The 21,607-nt window shown below is 53.1% G+C and overlaps 6 protein-coding genes across 6 annotated transcripts; 2 read left to right on the top strand and 4 right to left on the bottom strand.

The window, feature by feature from the left end:
* Nucleotides 1-1,066: 1,066 nt before the first annotated feature.
* On the bottom strand, nt 1,067-2,686 carry BBA_02680 (uncharacterized protein; the record flags this gene model as incomplete). The annotated part of the gene is made up of 1 exon (XM_008597777.1): nt 1,067-2,686. One exon carries the CDS (start codon nt 2,684-2,686, stop codon nt 1,067-1,069), a length of 1,620 nt encoding a protein of 539 aa, XP_008595999.1.
* Nucleotides 2,687-4,415: 1,729 nt separating this feature from the next.
* Nucleotides 4,416-4,865, bottom strand: BBA_02679 (stress response RCI peptide, putative; the record flags this gene model as incomplete). Its single annotated transcript, XM_008597776.1, has 3 exons — nt 4,416-4,615; nt 4,714-4,755; nt 4,820-4,865. 3 exons carry the CDS (start codon nt 4,863-4,865, stop codon nt 4,416-4,418), a joined length of 288 nt encoding a protein of 95 aa, XP_008595998.1.
* A 4,247-nt stretch (nt 4,866-9,112) lies between these two features.
* Nucleotides 9,113-11,247, top strand: BBA_02678 (centractin (ARP1); the record flags this gene model as incomplete). Its single annotated transcript, XM_008597775.1, has 4 exons — nt 9,113-9,220; nt 9,336-9,393; nt 9,510-10,216; nt 10,282-11,247. The coding sequence occupies 4 exons, from the start codon at nt 9,113-9,115 to the stop codon at nt 11,245-11,247; spliced, it is 1,839 nt and encodes a 612-aa protein (XP_008595997.1).
* Nucleotides 11,248-12,287: 1,040 nt separating this feature from the next.
* On the bottom strand, nt 12,288-14,252 carry BBA_02677 (putative histidine kinase group protein; the record flags this gene model as incomplete). The annotated part of the gene is made up of 1 exon (XM_008597774.1): nt 12,288-14,252. The coding sequence occupies one exon, from the start codon at nt 14,250-14,252 to the stop codon at nt 12,288-12,290; it is 1,965 nt and encodes a 654-aa protein (XP_008595996.1).
* Nucleotides 14,253-14,779: 527 nt separating this feature from the next.
* Nucleotides 14,780-16,339, bottom strand: BBA_02676 (nucleosome remodeling factor CAF-I subunit; the record flags this gene model as incomplete). The annotated part of the gene is made up of 6 exons (XM_008597773.1): nt 14,780-14,954; nt 15,007-15,492; nt 15,542-16,054; nt 16,106-16,157; nt 16,218-16,271; nt 16,321-16,339. 6 exons carry the CDS (start codon nt 16,337-16,339, stop codon nt 14,780-14,782), a joined length of 1,299 nt encoding a protein of 432 aa, XP_008595995.1.
* Nucleotides 16,340-17,206: 867 nt separating this feature from the next.
* Nucleotides 17,207-21,566, top strand: BBA_02675 (XRN 5'-3' exonuclease; the record flags this gene model as incomplete). Its single annotated transcript, XM_008597772.1, has 4 exons — nt 17,207-17,211; nt 17,268-17,361; nt 17,417-17,726; nt 17,779-21,566. 4 exons carry the CDS (start codon nt 17,207-17,209, stop codon nt 21,564-21,566), a joined length of 4,197 nt encoding a protein of 1,398 aa, XP_008595994.1.
* Between the last annotated feature and the right edge of the window lie 41 nt (nt 21,567-21,607).

Below are 21,607 nucleotides of genomic sequence, written 5' to 3'. Positions count from 1 at the left end.
AAGCGGACGCCGAAGTACAGTGCGACAACTTGCGAGTCCCCCAAAGCGGAGAGTTCAGGGACTGACCTTCGTATACCATATGATATTTTGGCCTCAAATAGAGTGTAATACGGGGTATTCCCATCGAAAGATTCCACAGTCGGCAATATGTAGCATTGGCTGTCGAGCTGGAACAGAATTTGTGTTCAATCTCCATGATATCTCTTTCATAAGCTAAAAGACAAAGTTACATATATTCAGTCATCACTCTTTATATATTTTTAAGAGAAAAATTCAGAAGACCTTTGACGATGCTCTGCAAAGGAACTGTGAAAGGTCGAGACTGTTCGTTGGTCGAGTCCCTGCTCCTTGGGGCCATGAAACGGTCTAATGGGTAGAAGAGTATGTACGAAATTTGGCTCTACAGATGTCTCTATAGAAAGGCTTAGCACTCTCGAGAAGGTAAGGTTGAGGATTGTTGAAAATTGTCAACAGTCGTTCTCAATCAATTTCACTGCTGCGTCGCCGAGCTCATCAACCGATGAATTGCTCCGTATCGCTTCCACTGAAAAGTCTGCGACACTATAACTACCACCCTCCAGGCAATGTGTAGCCATCACAACAGCTGGCCTTGCACCGCACATCATCGGCCATGTTGGATCTCACGTCACAAGCACGCAAGGCAGCGCGATCGCATCGGGGAACTAGCGATTAAGCAAGACAGCGCTGGGCCCGCATCAGGGCCGCCCGGGCTTGGCTCTTTCAAGTCCAACAATAGTCATGCGCGGACAGTAGAGATTGATATCCGGCAGACACAAAAATTAATCAGTTAGCAAAGATGTGATTGTTATGGTTTATTCAGACAATCGATTATGCATTGCCAGGCCGCCATATTACACACAAGAAAACCAACTTGAAGTTAATGAATGAACGACCGCAGCACGGCCCTGTGTTTGTGTTCGCTACATGTAATTGGTATCATAAAAGTCATGTCTCATTTCTCGGGCCCCAGCTTTGGTTCCTTTTCTTTTTCTCCCTCGTCTTTTGTCTTTGTTTTATTATCTCTGCGGATTCCCTTCGACGCTCACTACTCGGGGCTTGGACCATCGTCGGCCGTCTTCAGTAGACTGCGCAGGCTACCAACGGCGCGGCCCTGTTGCGTCGCGGCGACGTCGGTCGGAGTACCGCTGCTCCACGGGATCCAGCCTGCGAGCGTCGAGAGAAGAAGACCCGTCGCCGTAGCGCCGTCGACTAGCGATACGGGCCCTCTGGCGGCGGGACGGGGCAGCGGGTTGCTGCTTTTGTCTGCTACGGAGTGATGGGTGTGCGAGTGGCCGCGCGATGCGGCGGAGACCATGTCTGTCACCGTGGCCATGTTGGCGGCCGAGGTGGCAGTATGGACCTCGAGCTGGCTAGTGCATGGCTGAGGTCGCGCAGGTTCACCTACAAGAGTGACGGCGGGTGCGCTGTGCGGCGCACATATGTCACTGTCGGCGTATGGGTTTGTTGTCGTCTTGTTTGTGCCGTCAATGAGCGCAAGAGATGACGAAAGTGTGTGCTTGATGGCAGGTCGTTGCTTGCAAGAATCTTGTGGAGGGCGCCCTTGTCGTGCACTGGTTGTTGAACCAGTAGGCGATGTGTGATGAGAAGTCTTGGTAGAGACTCGCCCGCGTACGTCGTCGGCAATCTCCGCCGCTGACTCCTTCTTTGAGTGGTCTTCGTCGGACGAACGGCTGGAAGACATGATGGTCTCGAGTGTACCCATCGCTCGACTGTTCCTACGACCGCCTAATCGTCGCTTTCGCTCCGTCTTTGTGTTCGTCTCATCGTCCGACGTAACTGCTTGTAGCGTCGGTCCGTGGTTTTCGGGTCCTTGCTGACCCCCTACGATGAATTTGGTGCCGGGGCCGTGCGGCCCATAGTGCACTTCATATTGGTTGCTCAAAGAGTAACGTGACCGGGCACATATCTCGGCGATCCTGTCGAGATCCGCATTGATGTCGTTGCTCGTGGCTGTCGTCTCCTGTTGGTCGAGATTTTCAAGAAAACTTTTGAATGAGAAAGCTTCGATAGGTGGCAACTTGGCGTCTTCTGGGTGCGAGCGGTTGGCGAACGGCGGGTTCTGGCCTCGCGCCCGAGCCATGATGTTGAGCATGCCACTGCTGGCAGAGGCCATCTTACCAGCAAGCGGGGATGTCCGTGTTCTTGAAGCAACAGACCCTGTTACGGAGCCTGATGTGCTGTGACCGTTGCGGACGACGACTATTCCCGCGGGATTGCTACTGCTGCTTGCACGAGGCATGCGGTTCGTCTTGTTGGGTGTCGGTCGGTAGTAGCTACGAACAATAACTGGCTCAGAGTAGGTGGTGTTCTCGGCGCCGGTGGATTTGGCATACCGATGGCGGCTCGGGTAGTGGCTGTTCAGCTCACGCAAGGCTTCAGTGCGGTTTTCGACGGTGCTATCATCCACTGGGATGGGGCGACCCTCTGCGACAGAGGCCACCAAGCTGGCCGAGGTCGAATTGTTGTGCAACGGGAGCTTGATGCGGAGTGGCAAGGGATTGTGGTTGTGGCTATGATGAAGCTGCTGTGTGTTGCCGTCTGTGCAAGAGGAGATTCCATGTCTCGGGCACTGCTGTGGGTGAGGCGATTGATATGTGCGGCGTGAGGCGGACGGCGAGGCCGGCTTTGGGGTCGGCGACGGCATGGAAAAATGGCGAGGGGTTTTGACGGAGGTTAGAAGGAGGGACCAGCCGATAGCGCGTATCTCAAGACAGGGCCGAATCGTAGCAATTTTGCAAAGACGGGATGTGCGATGTACATCAAGACTCCGCTGGTTTGTGAGGCCAAATGAAACGTTGAATGAAGTTGCGGTTGAAAGCGTCGCAGTTGACTAGTGAGGGGATGCGACATGTCGAGTCACGGCTAGTGAGACGGCATGCTGTCTGTATCAAGGCGAAGACGCCGCGAGAGGATTTCTCATCAATGCATCGAGCAAAGTATATCAATCAGGGGGTAACTGGTGACGAGGTCTGTCGAGATTGAGAAGGGCGAGGTTGCGTGTGAGGAGGAAGATTGGCGCGGGCAGCCGAAATGGCGGGGGGTGTCACAATATCTACCCGGTTCCGATGGCGCAAAGCAAGTGACTACCTTGGTTGATACCAAGGTACACCGTGAGTAGCACTAGACACGGCGCCAGCGCAGAGGCAATCTGCTAAGGTAGCAATGAATTATATTTATAATACAGGCAACTTGATCAGACAGGGAAAAAAATAGACCGGAGGTGGAGGGAGGCTGCTACTTAAATTCGTAGCATCCAACATAAGCCGTGGTGGGACAGAGTATGCACCGTGTACCGTACTACACATTATAGGCAGAAGCGCAATTTCATATCTGCTGGTCGCAGCGCGGAGTATTTATGACCCTGGATACTGTTGATGTGAAATGGAAAGCATGAGCAAATGATTTGTCCTAACTTTGAAATGGCACAAAGTCTGAGGCCATCTCCATACCTGGTCTATAGGTGCCAATGCGTTGAATTGCCCCCACCTACCCGTCCAGCCACCAACTCAGCCATCTGCATGATGTGTGCAGATGCACTGTTCAGTGAGTCCCAAGTCGACAGAATAGTAGGAACGAAGAAAAATACAGGACGGTGCCCTTGGGCCGCTTGACGTGGTCAATCACGCATGGACGCCCCTCGTCGAGATGCGTTGGCGACGGCGACATGATAGGTCGAAATTCTCACTCAGTCCGCCCCCGCCTCTCCATGCAGCGACAGTGTCTGGCTCTGGGATGCTGCTGGCCACTCATCCTCTTACCAAGGTATTCAATGCAGAGTCAAGCGTTGACCAGATGAAGAATGCCAGACGCCTCGAAACAAGTCAATTGCTATCCCTTTGTGTTTATGATAACTCTCAATGTGAATAATTGCACAAAGAAAGTTGTGCGCCGTACCAGTACTTCATCACACACCTGAGCCAGCCAGCCAACCAAGCATACCAAGCACCTAACGCAGCCCACTTCAGCGAAGCACCGAGTATCACGCATCAGCCCACCGATCATCTCGGCGCTAGCCACCTCAGAGGCTGTACAGCATAACTATGTAGGTGCAGCAGGGTTGTATTGTTTAGTAACAGAGGCGACAAAACCCAGGTATCTCCGACATAACATCATAAATTGATACATCCAAAAACGATCTTGGTAATCTGGTGGTCATGGATACCAAGTGTTATTCTTCACGCAACTAGCAATGACGCCGACTAAAAACTTGCAGGCACAAAAGGGACGAAGCCGTGACAGGCTTCACAAGAAGAGTTCCATTCCCCACACCATCCCTTTTTTGGACACCTGTCTCACCAGGTAGCTTTCATGATCGCGCAGTTGTCCCTGCTGTCGTCAATTGATACCATTGTGTGTTCAAAGAGGGTTTTCCCCTATGTTTGGTGCACAATGGTGCCATAGCCCTGGCCGCCGGTCTGCACGTTGTCCGAGTACACACCTGGCGCCGGCCTGGCAGGGTAGCGGCCCTCGTGTGCCTGCTCCCGGCGATCAAAGTAGATGTACTCGAGGTAAAAGGCGTGCAGGTGGCCCGGGATGTATCCGAGAAGGGTCAGACAGATGTTGATAAACAAGTCTGTTCCGTCGGCGCGAGGTCGCCTTGTCAGCAGATGAGGGAAAGAAAAGGGCATGGATTGAATGTTGTTCGGCTCGCGAATGGATTATTGGACTTACCCATGCCACATCCTGCGACTGCCCAGACTCCCGCGGGAGGGACTGTGAGGAAGAAAATGTTAACAGCTGGGCGGCAGTGACTTGCTCCGGCATGGGAAGCGCTCACATAGAATCGTAATCACGACAATGATGAGTGCCGAGGCGACGCCCATGATGGCGGTAAAATGCTGAAACGCTGGGGGGGTCGGATAGCTGTGTGCAGTGTGCGTCAGTAGAAGAGTTGTCAAATGTTCGGATAGTTTATCCGCAGACGAAGCGCCACGGACACATACTTTATTTAGCAGGTTCGAGAAGCGAGCGAGTGTGAGCTCACGCAGCGATGGTATAGGTGCGATAGAGAATTATTTGCGATGAGAGCGTTGCGAAAGTAAAGAGCGGCGGACTACGTTGGTGATGTCGTCAGCAGGTTTGGCTGAACCTCGCAAAGTGGGGTGGGTAGCCTTGTTAAACTGGAAATCGCCAACTTGGAAAGCTAATAAAGCACCCATAACGGTACCCCGTCACTGTCAAACCCGTATCTAAAACCGGCATGTCAACAACACTCGATTGTGGCAAAAAAGTAGAAATAGTAGGGGCTGGAAAGCAGCAACAGTCACCCACCCGACGTTATTATTTTACCAACACGTGCAAGAAGAGACAGCTAGCAGCGCGAGATGGACACAACCATTATAATTGCGCTTTCAACTCGGCAGTCGGCACTGACGTCAAGTGGAGCTCGCCATCAGCCCAACTCATGATATGACTATGGTTCCTGAAAAGTACAGAGCAATCCGAAGCTATGTCGGAAAGGGCTTCTAAAAGAGTAAACAGAACTTCAGTTTGTATTCCATCATGTAAATTCACAAACATTTCGAATTGACTCTCAGGTAGAAAGCCGCAAGCCACCGCCTACCCGTCAGTCATCCGAAGCCGGAACACACGAGGGAAACGTATCCTCACTTTGGGAAGCCTAAGTTTGTACCTCCATAGCATGAATATCAGCTTCCGTTAGCCCGCTAGTACGTGACATACAAGCATCGATCGTGGAATCTGTCTCGATGTCGAACCGATAAGGTCAACTTTTCTACAGTCGGGGTTTTCCGATCATGAACGAAGGAGTCAAACGAGCGTGCCGAGATGCTGGTGATGGCTGACCTCTGTTCGTCCCTTTCGCCGCTCTGCAGCGGGTGAGAAAGTATGCAAATGATGCCGCGCCATCTGAAAGCCCCTATGCAGTCGGCTACATTGTCTCGCCGTCCATGTGTTGGTCTCGTGCCGACAATTGATTGCAAATCCGAGCTTGCCCAGATGTGGTTCCTGATATCGCGGCTTAGCTTCCTGGCATCCAACATACGATACAAGCAGCTGCAACATGTGTCGGTAGTAACTATGATGCCACTGAGGCCGTCTCATCAAGGCCGTTTCATGTTTCTGCAGGAAGCGACCAACTTACTATGCACTCTGAACATGACAAGGCTTCTCCCGAACCCGCCCATCCACGTAAATAGGAACACTGCCCTGTTTCTTTTTTTTCTTACTGACCAGATACTGAGCAGGCGTATTGTTCTCGGTTGTCCGGTATACTCGCTTGTGGCAACTTGAATCCACCAGCTCGTCATTGGAACAGAGGACTATCGATAGTCATTGGCCAGCGGCGCTCTGTCGTCACACTAAAAAACCGGCGAAAGTCATTGGAAGAATTGGTCTCAAGCGGGAGATCATCCAAAATCGGCGAGTCAAGCTGACCAGATGCATGGCAAGCTCGCTGCCAGGGTCATGTGCCGTTTGAGTTATAAATGTGCTGCTAAAAGGACCGCGTCTTGGCTACACGCCATTTAGATCGGGACAAGCCTAAGACAGGGGACAAATGGACTGGAGGAAAAGGGGACAAGTCCGAACACCTATTGCTAGCTACTAAGTAGCCTGCCACCTGCTTTGTGCACGATACCTCATGCCTACCGTCTTCCCTCGTGCCTCGGTAGTGTGGTGCAGCAAGGGCATATAGGGAGGCATGGGAGGCTGTAACTAGACCCTGCGCCGAGATTTGCCGTGGTGATCATAGACTTTCAGCGCAAAGCCAAACAGTATGATTCTCTTCGAAGACCAAATCAGTTCAAGAGTGGCCAAAGACTGACTCTGCCACAATCGGGGGAGACAGGCCTTGTCATTGGCAGGAGCAGCCGTGAGGCAATGGCTGTGTGGCGCATGGCGACGGTTCCGCCAGTCAGCGGCGTGCGGCCCGCAAGGCGACAATGCATTGGTTCGGTAGATATACGATGGCATCATAGATCAGCACCAGCTGATTATTCATTGACAAGTACGGATATAATAAACCAAATAGTTAGATGGACCGGATATTGATTCGGCTTCGGGCTCCCCCGCGTTTTATTGTTAACGGGCGAAAACGTGCCGGTACTGGGGCTGAAGGCGGAGAGGTACATGTGTAAAGAGTCTAACATGCCGAAAGGGTTGCGCGCTCGTTGGGTCAATTCAACGTATGCAGCCGCCAGGTAGTGCATAGCCGTTTGCGTACAAAGTGACGGGATGGATGGCTTTGTACATGACGACAGGTACCGAGAGGATCACGAGAGTTGCGGAGATGTGATTGCAACCTATTGTTCCAAATGGAAGCAATGAAGGAGCTCACTCAATGGTAATACCGAGCGATGCGCCGGTTTCACGAGCCAATACTGGGCTGGGACCGTCGAGGCTGTGGCCACAGTGGTGTTGAGACGACAAGCGTGGAGTGGACACGGAGCAGCGGGAAATCGTTTGATTGCGCAGCGTATGATTTCACTATGATGGAGTTTCCCGGGTCATACAATTCGTCGCCCTGCTGCTGCAGGCTCGCAGACTGGGCTTGTCACAAGGCAATCATTGGTTTGGAATGGAGTGGCGACAAGACGGTGGTGATAACATTATTCGCAGCCGACGGCGAGGAGGGGTTTTGTTTTCTTTTTTCATCTTTTCAAGATGTGAAAGGAGAGAAAAGGAAATAAAGCAACGGGAAGAAAACGACCTCGCAGCTAGCGGATGCCGCTAACCGCCAGCCGGGAGCGCGGCCCACTTCAACCATTGTGCCTGAGCTGGCTTGGGCTGGCGACGCCCGTCCCGTTACGGTCCCCTGAATTTGGTACCTACCTAGGCAACAGGTACCTACACACTAATAAACAGGTAGGTACTTTTTTTTTGGCATGGTAACGAAGTGCAGACTCGTCTTTTTGCTTATTCCTTTCTATGCCATCAATGGACGTTGCTTTTTGTCTCGCACCGATTTTGCATCGTCACTGTTATTTCCCTGAAATGATGCTTCTCAAATGGCCAGTCCCGTCTGCTTCTTCTCTCCCCGTCGGCGCAGCTGGCGGCCCTCACAACGAAAGCTGTGTGTCGTTTGCAATGAGGTGGCTTTCCTTTCAGAATCAGACCGGCAGTATGCTCCTACCTAGGTATTTAGGTAGCCAGTCATTTTTTCCTTTCTCAACTTTTCTGTTTTCCCAGGTATATAATAGAGTAGCGGCATGGCCCGACATTGGCATCCGGTTGGCCACGACTCGATGCATCACGCTGCACGCTATTTTACTGTACGTGTCGAAGTGCCTATTTGCTACCTGCCTATTGCTTGGTATTTGTCTACCCAATACCCTCATACCTTTGACCTATCGTAGACATTTATGAATTTTGAACATATTGCCAGACAGTGACCCTCTACCTATCTATTTAGGTTCTATTTGGGATTGCTCTTTACTACCTCACTACTCTATCAAGTATAGGTACTTAAGTCCATCAGCAGCCCTGCTGCTTGGCCAAGTACACCTACTTACCTGCCAAGTTGGCTCTACCTCTGGACCACAACTACCTCACACCACCAGCGGCCTTTTCCAAAATTTCAAAGCCACCCATCTTTCTATTTACTGCCTCGCACACTCCCGCCATCCCATCCTCTCCTTTCAAGAGCTCACCCTCCCTTTGGCCCCATTGTCCGTCTCGGCAGTGTGGGATTGTTTGCGCATTCTGCCCGATTGTCGCCTATCCTTACGGAGAAACCGTTTCCAACACCCTTTCATCCTGTGCTCACTTTTCACCTACTTCCCCCTGCACATCTTGCCGCCCCCCACTGACTACCTGGCTTGTCGTTTGACGAAAGCTTTCTTCACGCTTGCTTCTACATTCTGCCTCCTTCAACAACGCCTCCTTTTCGACCTTCGGCTGCGACCTGAATCCGCCCCCTCGCCGCCTCTTTGAGCCTGGCCCGTCTCCCCTCAGCCCCTACTCGCATTCCCACATTCCCAAATCGGCCGACGTTGAGCTTTTTTCCCCGGGACCGCGCCTGATTCTTCCCGACGCGACGGCCTCGCTCTCTTGCCTCGCCCAATCTCCACCTTTTGCTCACGAGTCCCGAGCCTCCCCTAGACAAAAAAAAATGTCTTCGCAACAGAGCTCGCAATTTAGCGTCGAGCGCTACGTCGTCATTCACGTTGCTACCACTTGCGATGAGCACGGCGTCTATGTTACAAAGGACTCGGCCGAGGTCATTGAGCTCGGCTGGATTCTGCTTGATGCCAACACTCTCGAAGAGGCATGTCCACCAACTACTCCCGCATTGCATCTCTTTGGACTCGATTCTAACCACTGCTCAATATCAGATTACACACGAAAGTGTCCTCGTTAAGCCCGTCAACACTCCTATCACGCCTCTGTGCAGTACGTATTCATTCATTTCGTGTCCCATCCCCTCTTTCAACACGTCAAATCATCTTCGACTCGGCCGCCTCGGATCCTGGCCACCTCACACCCCTGCTAACATCTTTACTTTTCAGCGAGCCTGACCACCCTCACCTGGGAGCACGTCCGAAACGCGGGAACCTTTAGAGACGCCATTTCTCGATTCGACGCCTTTGCTACCGAGTACCTGACCTCCAAGAACCTCGACTTTGCCTTCGTCACCCTCGATGCATGGGACCTCCGGGTGCAGCTTCCCCGTGAAGCTCGCGACAAGGCTGTCGTCCTACCCCCCTATCTGCAGCACTCCCGAACTTTCGATCTCCGCACTGAATATCAACGTTGGCAGCAACATCACCCCGAGTCTCTACCCTTCGGCCCCTCGATGCTCTCCAACATTTGTGCCGCTCTCGAGGTCGAGCCTGTTCAGTCCAGCGCCCCCATTAAACATAACCTTCCCTTTCATCTGCAGGCTTTGGCCCCTGCCTCGCCTCGCCGTGCCATGGAGGAGGCTATCACCCTCGCTCGAGTTCTTCGCGGCCTCATTCGCAAGTCTCAGCCCCCCCAGGAGCACCCCGACGTTCTGACTCGCCCAATGGACGCCAGAGCCGATGTTCGTGCCTTTCTTTCCGAGAGAAGCAAAGTTCTTCACATGTCTGGCTTGCCCCACGATACCACCCAGTCCGAGCTCGAGAGCTGGTTCACCCAGTTCGGAGGCCGTCCCATTGCATTCTGGACTCTTCGAACTCCTGAGCAGCACAAGCCTACCGGCACCGGTTTTGCCGTTTTCTCGTCCCACGAGGAGGTACGTTGTTCCCTTGCCATCACCAGCAGTCGTGTCACGATCTTCACCTACTAACAATATCGAAGGCTGCTGAAAGTCTATGCATGAACGGTAGAGCTCTCAACGAAAAGGCCATCGAGGTTTCCCCGTCCTCTAGCAGAGTCCTCGACCGCGCTCAAGATATTCTTACACCCTTTCCTCCCAGCAAGAACCGTCCTCGCCCCGGTGACTGGACATGCCCCTCCTGCGGCTTTTCCAACTTCCAGCGCCGAACCGCCTGCTTTCGCTGCTCCTTCCCTGCTGCAGGCTCTGGCCCAGCTGGCGACAATTTTAGCTATGGCGGCAATGCCGGTGGCGGCGGCTACGGCCCTCCTCAGATCATGCCTCCTCCACACCATGGCGGTCATGGCCACATGGGTCACGGTGGGCGCATGGGTGGTGGCGGTGGTGGCGGTGTTGTTCCTTTCCGTGCCGGTGACTGGAAGTGCGGCAACGAAGTCTGCGGCTACCACAACTTTGCCAAGAATGTGTGCTGTCTTCGCTGTGGAGCCAGTCGTGCCAGTGCTGCTGTTGTGGCCGATTCGGGTTATCCCTCTCCCATGGATAACTCGTCTCAGTACAACATGGGTCAAGGCTCCATGGGAGGCACTCCTGGACCAGGCCCTTTTAACTCGGGCAATGCCTTCAATTCCGGTGCTGGCTACAATCAGCACTTTGCCGGCCCGCCGAGCCACTTCCTTCCCTCCGGCTTGGCTGGTGGTGCTGGTGGTTACCCCGGCTCCATGAACAATCAGGCGTTTGGCCCAGCCCCGGGCTCCCACGGTGCTGGTCCTTTCGATAGCCGCGCTGCCGAGGCTGCCTTCCAGTCGGCTACAAACGGTCCCGCATCCGGAGCAGGCCCTGCCCACAACAACTTTTACAGCAGCGGCCCTGTTGGCACTGAGAACAACCCCTTTGCGTTCCTCTCCAGCGGTATGAGCGGCCTCTCCGTCAGTGCGAATGACGGCCGCCAAAACGGCGGTGCTGCTCCCCCGAGCAAATCGGCTGCCTAGAGATTGGCGGGCAGTGCTTGGACCGTGGAGCTTAGTGATGATGGATAACCCCTCAAGCTTTCACCCGTGGTCATGTAGAAGTGGACAAGAACAGAGTGGCAGACACTTTTGTACATTTATTCGCGTGTCATGTCCTTTTCCGAATGATGGACGTGTTGCACCGCCTAGGCCTCGGCCATGGAATTTTCCCTGCGGACTTTGCTTCTTGATTTGAGGAAAAGGGGTCAGGTGTGTATCGGATTTGTTGTTATTTTCTCTTTTTATTTTGGGAGGGCTTCGGACGGAGTGTCGGACACTATTTCAGGCGGGATGTGGTTTAAAATCTGTGTTGTTTCTTTGTTTTTTTGCGAGAGGCTGGAAGACAAAAGTGACTATACCACGGCTGTTATGGGTTGATCAGGTCTGGAAAGAAGAATCTACAGACTTTCAATTTTGCTAGGGAAAGAAAGAAAGGAAGGGAATTTACTTGGCCTCGATTTTCTGCACAACAAAGACAAAAGAGCGGGGATGGATTCGCGTCGTTTTACAAACAACAACACATACACTGGACTTGGACCTGGTTTCTGGACTGTACTGAAACCTTTTTTTGTTGGGAGACTTGACTTTTGGCTGTCAAGAAATTGTGTGCGTTGTCTACGCACCTGCAGAGCAAAGACGCAACAAGGAAGGGGGGCAGAAAGAGCAAAGAATTGTTCCTGGATGGATGCATAGCGAAAGGGTGCGTTACATGGTGTATCTTGGTCTTGCATGAACTAGATACCATCTTTTGGTCTAGATTCTTCTGCAAGGGGTTTGGTTTTTTTTTTTTATTAAATCCAGTCACGGCAGGGGCATTGTCCAACTACTTACTATTCTTTCCTTTTTTCATAAGTCATCTTGCTATATTCCTGTCGTCATCATATTCATCTGTCATCTATCTACGGACATTGGTATTGATCGTGGCCCCAGCTTTCTCGCGTAGTCTATTGCGTACTCTTTACTCTGAGGAGCTTTACTTGGACGCGTACGTCTGGTTTTAAGCAAAGTCGGCCGGCCCTAGCTTACATCTCGTCGCCCGACACGTCATAGTCACTCGACGCCTCGCTTCCTTCCCACGCAAGACTCTCCGCCGCCTCCGACATGGTATCCTCGGCCCTTCGTTCTGGCTGCTGCTGCTGCTGCTGCTGCTGCTGACGCAGCCAAAGACCCCAGTCCCACGCCGGGGCGAGCTCCGCGTCGTGGTAAGACTGCCAGGCCTCGGCCCTCAGTGCCGCCTCGCCGCTGACGTCGGGTGACAGCCCGCTCATGAGCACGTCTGTGACGAAGCCGACCCAGCCGTCCGGGTCATCCACGGCCGGCACGACAACAGTATCGTCGGCGGGTGGCAAAATGTATCCGCGCGTCATTTCATCCTCTAGTGAGCACGGCAGGCCCTCATCGTCGTCGCCGTTGCCGCCGTCGCCGCGATCATCATCCTCATCCTCATCCTCGCTCGCGGAATCGTAGTCGTCCGTGTCGCCGCACCATGCCATGGCGCGCAGCCGCTCGTCTTCGTCCTGGTCGAGGATGTGCCGGCGTTCGGCGGGTGCGAGCTGCCGGAAGCGCTTCTTGCGGGCGTGCCGCGGACGCCAGTGGCCGCTGGTGTCGGCGCCCGCCAGCACCGTCTCGTCGGCCAGCCGCAGCTCGTCCTCGGACGGCACCAGATTCTCGCCCGTGTCCCAGTCCATGTAGCCCCACATCATCATGCCGAGAAGATGTGCGTCCAGCTCCAGGCCCCGTGCTACGGCCTCGACCGGCACCAGCTCATCCGGCCGCGCGAGGTGCCGCGTCGACCGAGCGGTGCCGCTGCCGCCGCCGCCGAGGCGTCCCCAGCCTTCGAGATGCGTGCGGCCAATCTCGGCGTAGGGCACCCCGTGGATGCTTTCCCCGAAGAACTCGGCGCTCCAGTGCTGCTGATTCTGCGCATCGCCGCCGTCGCGGTGCGCGCCGCGTGGGTATGACGGCGAGGTCGCCGCCGGAAAGTCGTAGCGCACCTTGAGCGCCAGCACCTCGCTGAGCCGCGTGAAGCGCCTTCGCGCGAGCAACTGCCACAGCGGGTACAGACCCTTTTGCCCCATCATCAGGTGCAGCAGCTCGTACGTATTCGGCCCGTACACGGGGTCGTTGAAGTGCATGCCGAGCTTGACAAAGAGCAGCTGCGCGTTGTAGAGGTCCGTGTCGGCCCAGACGTCGCGATTGCGCAGCAGCGCCGCGCGCTGCTCGCTTGTCGGCACCTCGAGGCATAGCCACAGCCTCAGTAGGGTCGCATGCATCGAGCGCGGCGTGCGGTGCCCGTGACGCGCCAGGATCGCGCGCATGTCTCGACAGCATCGGTCGCGCCCAACGACGAGCTGCAGATATTTGAGACCCGGGACGGCGCGGACCTCCTGCGCCTTAGCTGCATCGACGGCGCCGTTGCGCCGGGCTCCGCTGCTGGTGCTGCTTTCCTCCTTCTCATCAGTGATAGTGGTGTCGTACTGATAGTCCCAAGTGCGACCGGACGGATCGGCCACGAGGACGCGCTTGTACAGGCGAAAGTCAAAGACATGCCCGGCCTCGGGCGCCTGGTGGGCAATCCAGGCGCGGACGCTGGCCGACATGTAACGGTCGACGGCGTCGTGAAAGGCACGACTCGTGCTGTACAGCGCTACAATGTCGCGCGGGCACAGGTGCTTGCCAATCTCTACGGCGAGCTCCGTGCTGTGGCACAGCAGCGCGAGACCGTCTCTCCGTGCAGCGGTAGCAGCAGGAGCAGCATCTTGCTCCGGCGTTTCAGCGGCCTGGGGGGGTGGCGTCTCGAGGTACGGATCCCGGCCGTCAAAGTACCGCTGCATGTCCTCGTCCGTGAACTGAAACCGCTTAATGTGGTTGCCGTCGACAGCATATTCGATGTGCCGGATAGTAGGTTTTGGCTCGTCTGCCGGTCGGCCGAAGCTGTCTGGCGAAACGGCGTCCGGATTCCACGAGTCTGGGGTGGAAGGGTTCATGGCGGCAATAGGATGGCTGAAGCTCTGGTGTTATCTACTAACGCCGTGAAAGTGTCTTGCGTGTGAAACTAACCAAAAAAAAAAAAAAAGAAACGAGTTAAACAAGGGCACTTTTCATGTACCAGGCCAAGAGGTAGGTGCCGACTGAGTCTGTTTGCCTAGGTATTGCACGTGAGCTGTGGTGATGACCAAGTGAACGCGCACGCAAACGGATTGGACGCGGGCATATCATGGATGCGGCACAAAGTAACAAGTGAAATACTTTTCATTAGAACAGAGATACGAAAAAACAGAGCAAAAACACTTGTGCTCGAATGGGCGCCATAGACGCAGCGTGGTATCGCAACCAAAACCCAGCCGCAGGAAGTGAAATTCAAACTCCGTCGTCTATAAGGTTCCATAAACGTCAGAGATCTTTCACCTTCTCATTCCGAGAAGGTTGAAGAATCCTCACTAGTGTTCATGACAAATGAAGAATCCTCGCCAGTATCCATAACTGAAGAATCCTCCCTAGTGTCGACCGGCTTCTATTGGTCAAGCTCGTCCACGGGCAATTCGCCATCATCCTTGCCCACTATGGCATCGGCAACCTTCCATATCTGCAGAAGGTTATCTTCGGCGGCGCTTGCCACCAGCCAAGGCTCATTGAGGTTCCAGCTAAAATCAGCAAGGTGATTTGTATGGCCGCCATGCATGAAAAGCCTACAAAGTTGATGTTAGCGATAGAAGCCTTAATCGAAGTGACAATACTCACAGTTCTGGAGGACCATCCTCTTGATCATCAGGGAGCTGTTCTTCACCAACGCGAGACAAGTCCCAGAACATGATGCGCCTATCGTAGCTTCCGCTACCCAAGATACCAGCTTCACTGGGGTGCCACGACAATGACGTGACAGCATCGTTGTGGCCTTCCAGAGTATGCACCTTTTCTTTCACGTTACGAAGATCCCATATACCAATCGTCTTATCAGCAGAGGCAGTGGCCACCAGCACCTCAGTGTTGGGGTTGAAAGCCAAGGCGTTAATGGCATCTAAGTGGCCGCCTCTGGCGACTACAGCAGCCTTGGTCGTATCGTCATGGCGCTTATCGACGATTTGCAGTGTTTGGTCGTCAGAAACGGTGCCGATAAAGTTCTTTGAAATCGGATGGTACTGGACATCATTGACGACTTGGGTGTGGTGGGTGTAACGCCGTGTAGGTTTGAGGATTCTGACATCAGATTCGAGCTTCTTCAGGTCCCTGCGAATTATTTAGCACTCATCCCGGACAAACAGCTTTCAGCACATACCAAAGACACATGGTTTTATCCTCGCTTCCTGAAGCCAGGCAACCCTCCTCGTGGGGGCTCCAAGCTAGGCCAAAGCCCTCGGCCTTGTGGCCGATTAGCTCGATTTGTGCCTTGATTCTGCCGGTCGACGAAGGATGAAGCGGGTGCTTTGTACGATCAAAGATGAGAACCTTGCCATCGATACACAATGTAGCAATGATGTCTGGGTTTTGAGGCTGGTAGCGCGCCTTATTGACTTCGCCGGGGTGCTCAATCTTCTGGACAATGTCACATTTTATTGCAGCCACCTCTCCCGACTTATTGTACCCTCCAATCTCGCCACGGTCCTCATCGTAGTCGACTGGGTTCGGCGCGAGCGCTTTGGGAATCTGAACGTCGGCAATCTGCAAAAAGTTGGAGCTCTCGTCGGACGTGTGGGTACCGAGCAGCAGGCGGTGCGTCCGAAAGGTTTTCCCTTCATCCTTGACGTCGGGGAACCATTGGACGGTAAGAGTAGGCCACGTAAGTGCCGTACTATTTGGGATTGGTAAGAGAACAAAGAAAAAATTGCAGAATTGTACGCACCCAAGAATCATGTCGTATAAGAAGGGGCTGTTCTTCTTCCATGTTTTGTACTCTACACGACAAATTAGACTGACTGCGTCCATTATCAGTATAGTTTCAGGCAGATTCATACCCTCATTGATGAGTCTTTCACCCTGGTCGTCTTCATCATCGTGGGCCATATCGACTGCAACGCGTGTTAGCGAAAACCTATTGAAGCTCGCAAGCCAGCATACCGTCGACGTCGGGGTCCATGCTTGGGAGAGGCGCCATTCGAAATAATGGTATCGAGTTACTGCAGTTGAGAAAAAATTAGAAATGCTAGCTCGTAAGCACCGCAATGGCAGACTGATTGTTGGTTGCGAGGCGGCCGAGGCGCAGCTGTGGTGCAAGCATGAAAGGTAAGAGGCACGCGTCGCGCGTAAAGTGAAAGCCCAGCCGCCAACGAGCTCCAACCGGTGGGGGGCTGGGCGATAGGAAGGGCTTAGGCTTAGTCATGGCGCGGCGCTCGATTGGGGTTGTAGGTACACAAGTATCTGCAGCCTTAGGTACCTAGGTACCTAGGTACATGCGTCTCAAAGGTACCAGCCTGTGCTCGAGAGATACCTGGCCGCCAATGAGAGTTTGCGTAAAAAGCTGCTACAACAACGAAGAAGCTAAGTATAAATCCATGGCTTGCAAGTACTGCCCCATCACTTGGTCTTTCATGGTGTCCTTGCGGTACCTGGCTTAGCAGGCCCATATATTTAATCGCAGTGCTGCCCCTCAGGCAGATCAAGCCCAACCGCCATCTATGCGCAGGCAATTGCCTTCCTCTTGCAACAAGCAAACAAGTACGAGCAGATTGCGTTACACGCCACCCAATTCTAGGTGTGACAGGCCTTACTCTATAACGAGCTGCCTGGTATTACTGCATCTCTCAGTTCTTCCTCTGTCACGACTGCGACGCACGGCAATCATTCTCTTTGCGACAGCATTGGCTACCTTGGGACCCCGCGACATCGGTTTTCCCTCCCTCCAACTCTCGCCATCCACGTGGCACGCATCCGACCAAGACAGTAACGTAAAATCAACTATTATTACCTCTTTGTGGCACAAACGTGTCTAAACATCAGCATCATCATGGGGTCAGTGATGTGGCGCGCGGTCTCATTTCTAAAATATAAAATTGACTTCCGGATAGTGTGCCAAAATTTTTCCGATGGCTCTCTGAGCGATATCCGCCGATTTCGCAACTTATTGCGGAAAATAGGATTCCCGAGTTTGACTGCCTCTATGTATGACGAGATATCGCGACGCCAATACAAGCAGCGATGGCTAATTGCTGTACAGCTCGATATGAACGGCATTATCCACAATTGCACGCACAAAGATGCCGGCGAGGATACGACCTTTCGTCTAAGCGAGGAGGAAATGTTCATACGCATTTTCAACTACATTGAGCATCTTTTCGGCAAGATTAAGCCCAAGCAGTTATTCTTCATGGCCATTGATGGTGTTGCGCCTCGCGCCAAAATGAACCAGCAGCGAGCCCGTCGATTTCGTACTGCGCTCGAGGTCGAAAAGGCCCGCGAAAAGGCCATCAAGGAAGGTGTTGAGATGCCTAAAGAGGAACCATTCGATAGCAATTGCATCACACCAGGTATGCAACTTCTCAGCTAGCTGTGCCAACTTATATGCTTATTCTTCTGCAGGAACCGAATTCATGGCGAAACTATCCCGGCAGCTACAGTATTTTGTAAACAAAAAGGTCTCGGAAGACACCGATTGGCAGGGCTGCGAAATCGTCCTGTCTGGACACGAAGTACCCGGCGAAGGTGAACACAAAATCATGGAGTATATTCGAAATGCCAAATCGCAACCCGGCTATAATTCCAACGTACGACACTGCTTGTACGGTCTTGATGCCGATTTGATCATGCTAGGTCTTCTTAGCCACGACCCTCACTTTTCTTTGCTCCGTGAGGAAGTCACGTTTGGCAGAGCGTCCAAGAATAAGTCCAAGGAACTTGAGCATCAGAATTTCTTCTTGCTACACCTGTGCATGGTCAGAGAATACCTGGAGATGGAATTTCAGGAACTAAAGCACCAGCAAGACCTTGGATTCGAGTTTGATTTAGAACGTGTCATTGACGATTTTATCCTGATGGCGTTCTTTGTTGGCAACGATTTCTTGCCAAACCTCCCTGGCTTGCACATCAATGAGGGTGCGCTCGCCGACATGTTTGAAATCTACAAACGGGTTCTACCTGAGGAAGGAGGTTATCTACATGAGAATGGTGTCCTCAACATCAAGCGTGCTCTCAGAATGATTGCCGAGCTCAGCAAGGTCGAACTTAAGCAGTTCGAGCACGACATCGCTGATGAGAAGTGGTTTGCCTCCAAGCAGATGGAGAAGAAGTTGCAAAACACAACAGCTGCTTCCAAAGCAAAGACGTCCAAAAGTGGACAGCGCATCATCACCACAACTCAGCGTGATCTTTGGAAGCAAAAGATCCGCCCCTACGTCTCCAAGCGCTCGAACGATGCATTGGATCTTGGCGTAGAATTGAGTGCGGCCGATAAGAAGTTCGCACAAGAAATTGCCGACGCAATGCATCTGGACTGGTCCACAAAAGAAGATGACAATGGATTTCGACATCTCATTATCTCATATCCCCCCAAGTCGGCGGGTGACCATCACGACGATGAAGAAGGCGAGGAAGAGGAAGGTAATCTTGCAGCTTATCGCGTCATCAGAACATATGATAAGGCTGTAGTGGTCAATGACTCCAGCGAGGCTTCCCAAGAGGAATATGAGAAGCTTTATCAAGAAAAGTATCAAGCCTGGAAGACCAAATACTACCTGCAAAAATTTCCAGAGTGGGAATCTACGGCCTATGCAGAGGAGCAAACAAATCTCTGCGAAAATTACGTCGAGGGTTTGCAATGGGTTCTTTTCTACTACTATCGCGGAATCGCGTCCTGGCCTTGGTTTTACAAGTACCATTACGCGCCTCTCATTTCCGACGTGGTCAAAGGCTCGAATGCCAAACTGGTCTTTGAAAAGGGGCAGCCGTTCAAACCTTACGAACAACTCATGGGCGTTTTGCCAGACCGAAGCAAAAAGATCGTACCTACGGCTTATCATGACCTCATGACAAACTCCAGCTCTCCTATCATTGACTTTTACCCGCGAGATTTCGAATTGGACATGAACGGGAAAAAGATGGATTGGGAAGCCGTCGTCAAGATACCCTTTATCGACGAGAAGCGTTTGTTGGCCGCCATGGAGACAAAGAACGCGCTTCTTAGCGACGACGAAAAGTCTCGCAATGGCTTTGGGGTTCCTCTGAAATTCACGTATTCTCCAGAAGTGAATTTCACCTACCCTTCTCCTCTTCCCGGCATCTTTCCCGACGTGCAAAATTGTCGATGTATCGAGAATATCTTTGATCTGCCGAGCATGGAGGGACTGGTGTACAAATCAGCTTTGACAGAGGGCGCAATGCTAAAGATGGACGCACTAGCAGGCTTCCCCTCACTTCACACGCTCCCTCATACAGCACAACTCATTGAAGGCTACGGCATCAACGTCTTTCAGGCCGATAGCCGCAACCCGAGTATCATCGTGACGCTGACTGAGACCGAGGCACGCAGCAAGACCGAAACCTGGAAGGCAAGGTTAGGAAAGAAGTGCTTTGTGGGATTTCCTTTCCTTCAAGAAGCCAAGGTCGTCAAGGTTCAGGATGAACTTTTTACATACGAACTCGGCGAAGATGGTGTGAGCGTCGCCATGAGGGATAACACGAACCGCGAATCCGCGGAATTTGCCAAGGAGGCAGAGTACCTCGAGAATTGGTACGCAAAACGGCTCGGTATCACAATTGGTCAGGTTGAGTGTCTCACTGGAGTCCACATGCTGAGGGGCCTTATCAAGACAGAGGGCGGCGCCATGATAAAGGAATATGCCGAAAATCCCAGTATCCGAAGCATCTATGCCTCTCAGACCGTCGTTGACGAGGTCACGAATGAGGACGAACGATTCATTGAAAGGGCTGCTCTGCCAGTTGAAGAGGAATTCCCTCAAGGAACAAGAGCATTCTTCCTCGGCGACTATGCCTACGGACGACCTCTTGAGATCACCGGCCATATCAATGGCAAAACCGAAATAGTGGTCTCGGTTCCGAAAACCAAGGAGCCCGAATTCTCGCGATCTATCATCCAGCAGGCCGAAAGGGGAAACCCGTACACGCCGTCCTTTGCGATTGCCAAACAGCTCGGAGTCCACCCATTGGTACTAAGCAAAATTACGTCCTCTTTCCAGGTGCTGACCTCGGCCGGGTTGAAGCTGAATCTGGGACTCAATCTCAAGTTCGAAGGACGCAAGCTCAAGGTGCTCGGATACTCGCGCAAATCCAACACTGGCTGGGAGTTTAGCAACTTGGCTATTCAGCTCATTGCCAACTACATGGTTACGTTTCCGGACTTCTTTGCTGCGGTGCAAAAGCACGCTCAGAAGAGCGACATTTATGACACTGATCTGTGGCCCGATCAAAGTGTTGCATCTCAAAGACTGAAGGATCTTTCTGCTTGGCTTAAGAAGCAAGAAACGAGCAAGTTTGAGAAGGTCACTTTGGATGCCGAGCAGCTCGACTCGGACATTGTCATGGCGCTAGCGAAAGCTGGCGAACAAGTCTTCCAGGCTTCCCAGGATTGCGAGATTCGCAAACTGCGTGGTGTTCCCCGTACAGCCTTGCTGAAGCCGTCAGATGCTGAGATGGTACTTGGAAACCAAACTTTCAAGCTCGGGGATCGCGTGACGTTTGCTGCTGCGGCTGGCAAAGTGCCTATCGCCACAAGGGGCACAGTGGTGGGTATCAGCCGCACCCCAACGGCACTTTTACTCGACATTGTCTGGGATACATCGTTCATGAGTGGAACCACACTGGGCGAACGCGCTCCCGTGTTTCGCGGACAGACCGTGCCAGCGTCGAGTGTTCTCAACACCACAAACCGTCAGGTATTGTCCGCTTCAAGCAAATCGCAGCAGCGACGTGCGGCGGCAGCACCGAGCATGACAACCGGTGGCTATGGCTCGGTCGGTGTGACACAGTACAAGGACGCCAATGCCCCAGCACCTCTTCGTAGTGGCTGGAGTGGCGTTGTCAATGGAAGACAACCTTCCGGTCGCGGCCGCGGCCGCGGCGGCGCCAACAGCGAGCCGAAACTTCTACACAGCAGCATGGTGTACCGAAATGGACCCAACGGCAATTCGCAGAACAACGGAAACAACGGGCAAGGTAACCGTGGTAATAGCGGTCCTCGTACTGGCGCAGCTCAAGGAAAGACTGGCGAGCAAAAGTACGGAAATGTGCCGCCGCCGGCAGACTTGAACGCTCCACGGGGCGGCCGAGGTCGTGGTAGAGGCTATAGAGGAAGGGGCAACGGGTACCGTGGGCGAGGTGGTGTTGCTGGCACCCAGGAAGCCAAGAAAGCATAGGTCAGTGGATTGGAAACTGGCAAAGAGTTGTATGATGGGTT

The sequence above is a fragment of the Beauveria bassiana genome (genome assembly GCF_000280675.1).
Source record: "Beauveria bassiana ARSEF 2860 unplaced genomic scaffold BBA_S00005, whole genome shotgun sequence".
In the NCBI taxonomy this organism is placed as follows: domain Eukaryota; kingdom Fungi; phylum Ascomycota; class Sordariomycetes; order Hypocreales; family Cordycipitaceae; genus Beauveria; species Beauveria bassiana.
This window is presented reverse-complemented; position numbering and strand designations above follow the sequence as displayed.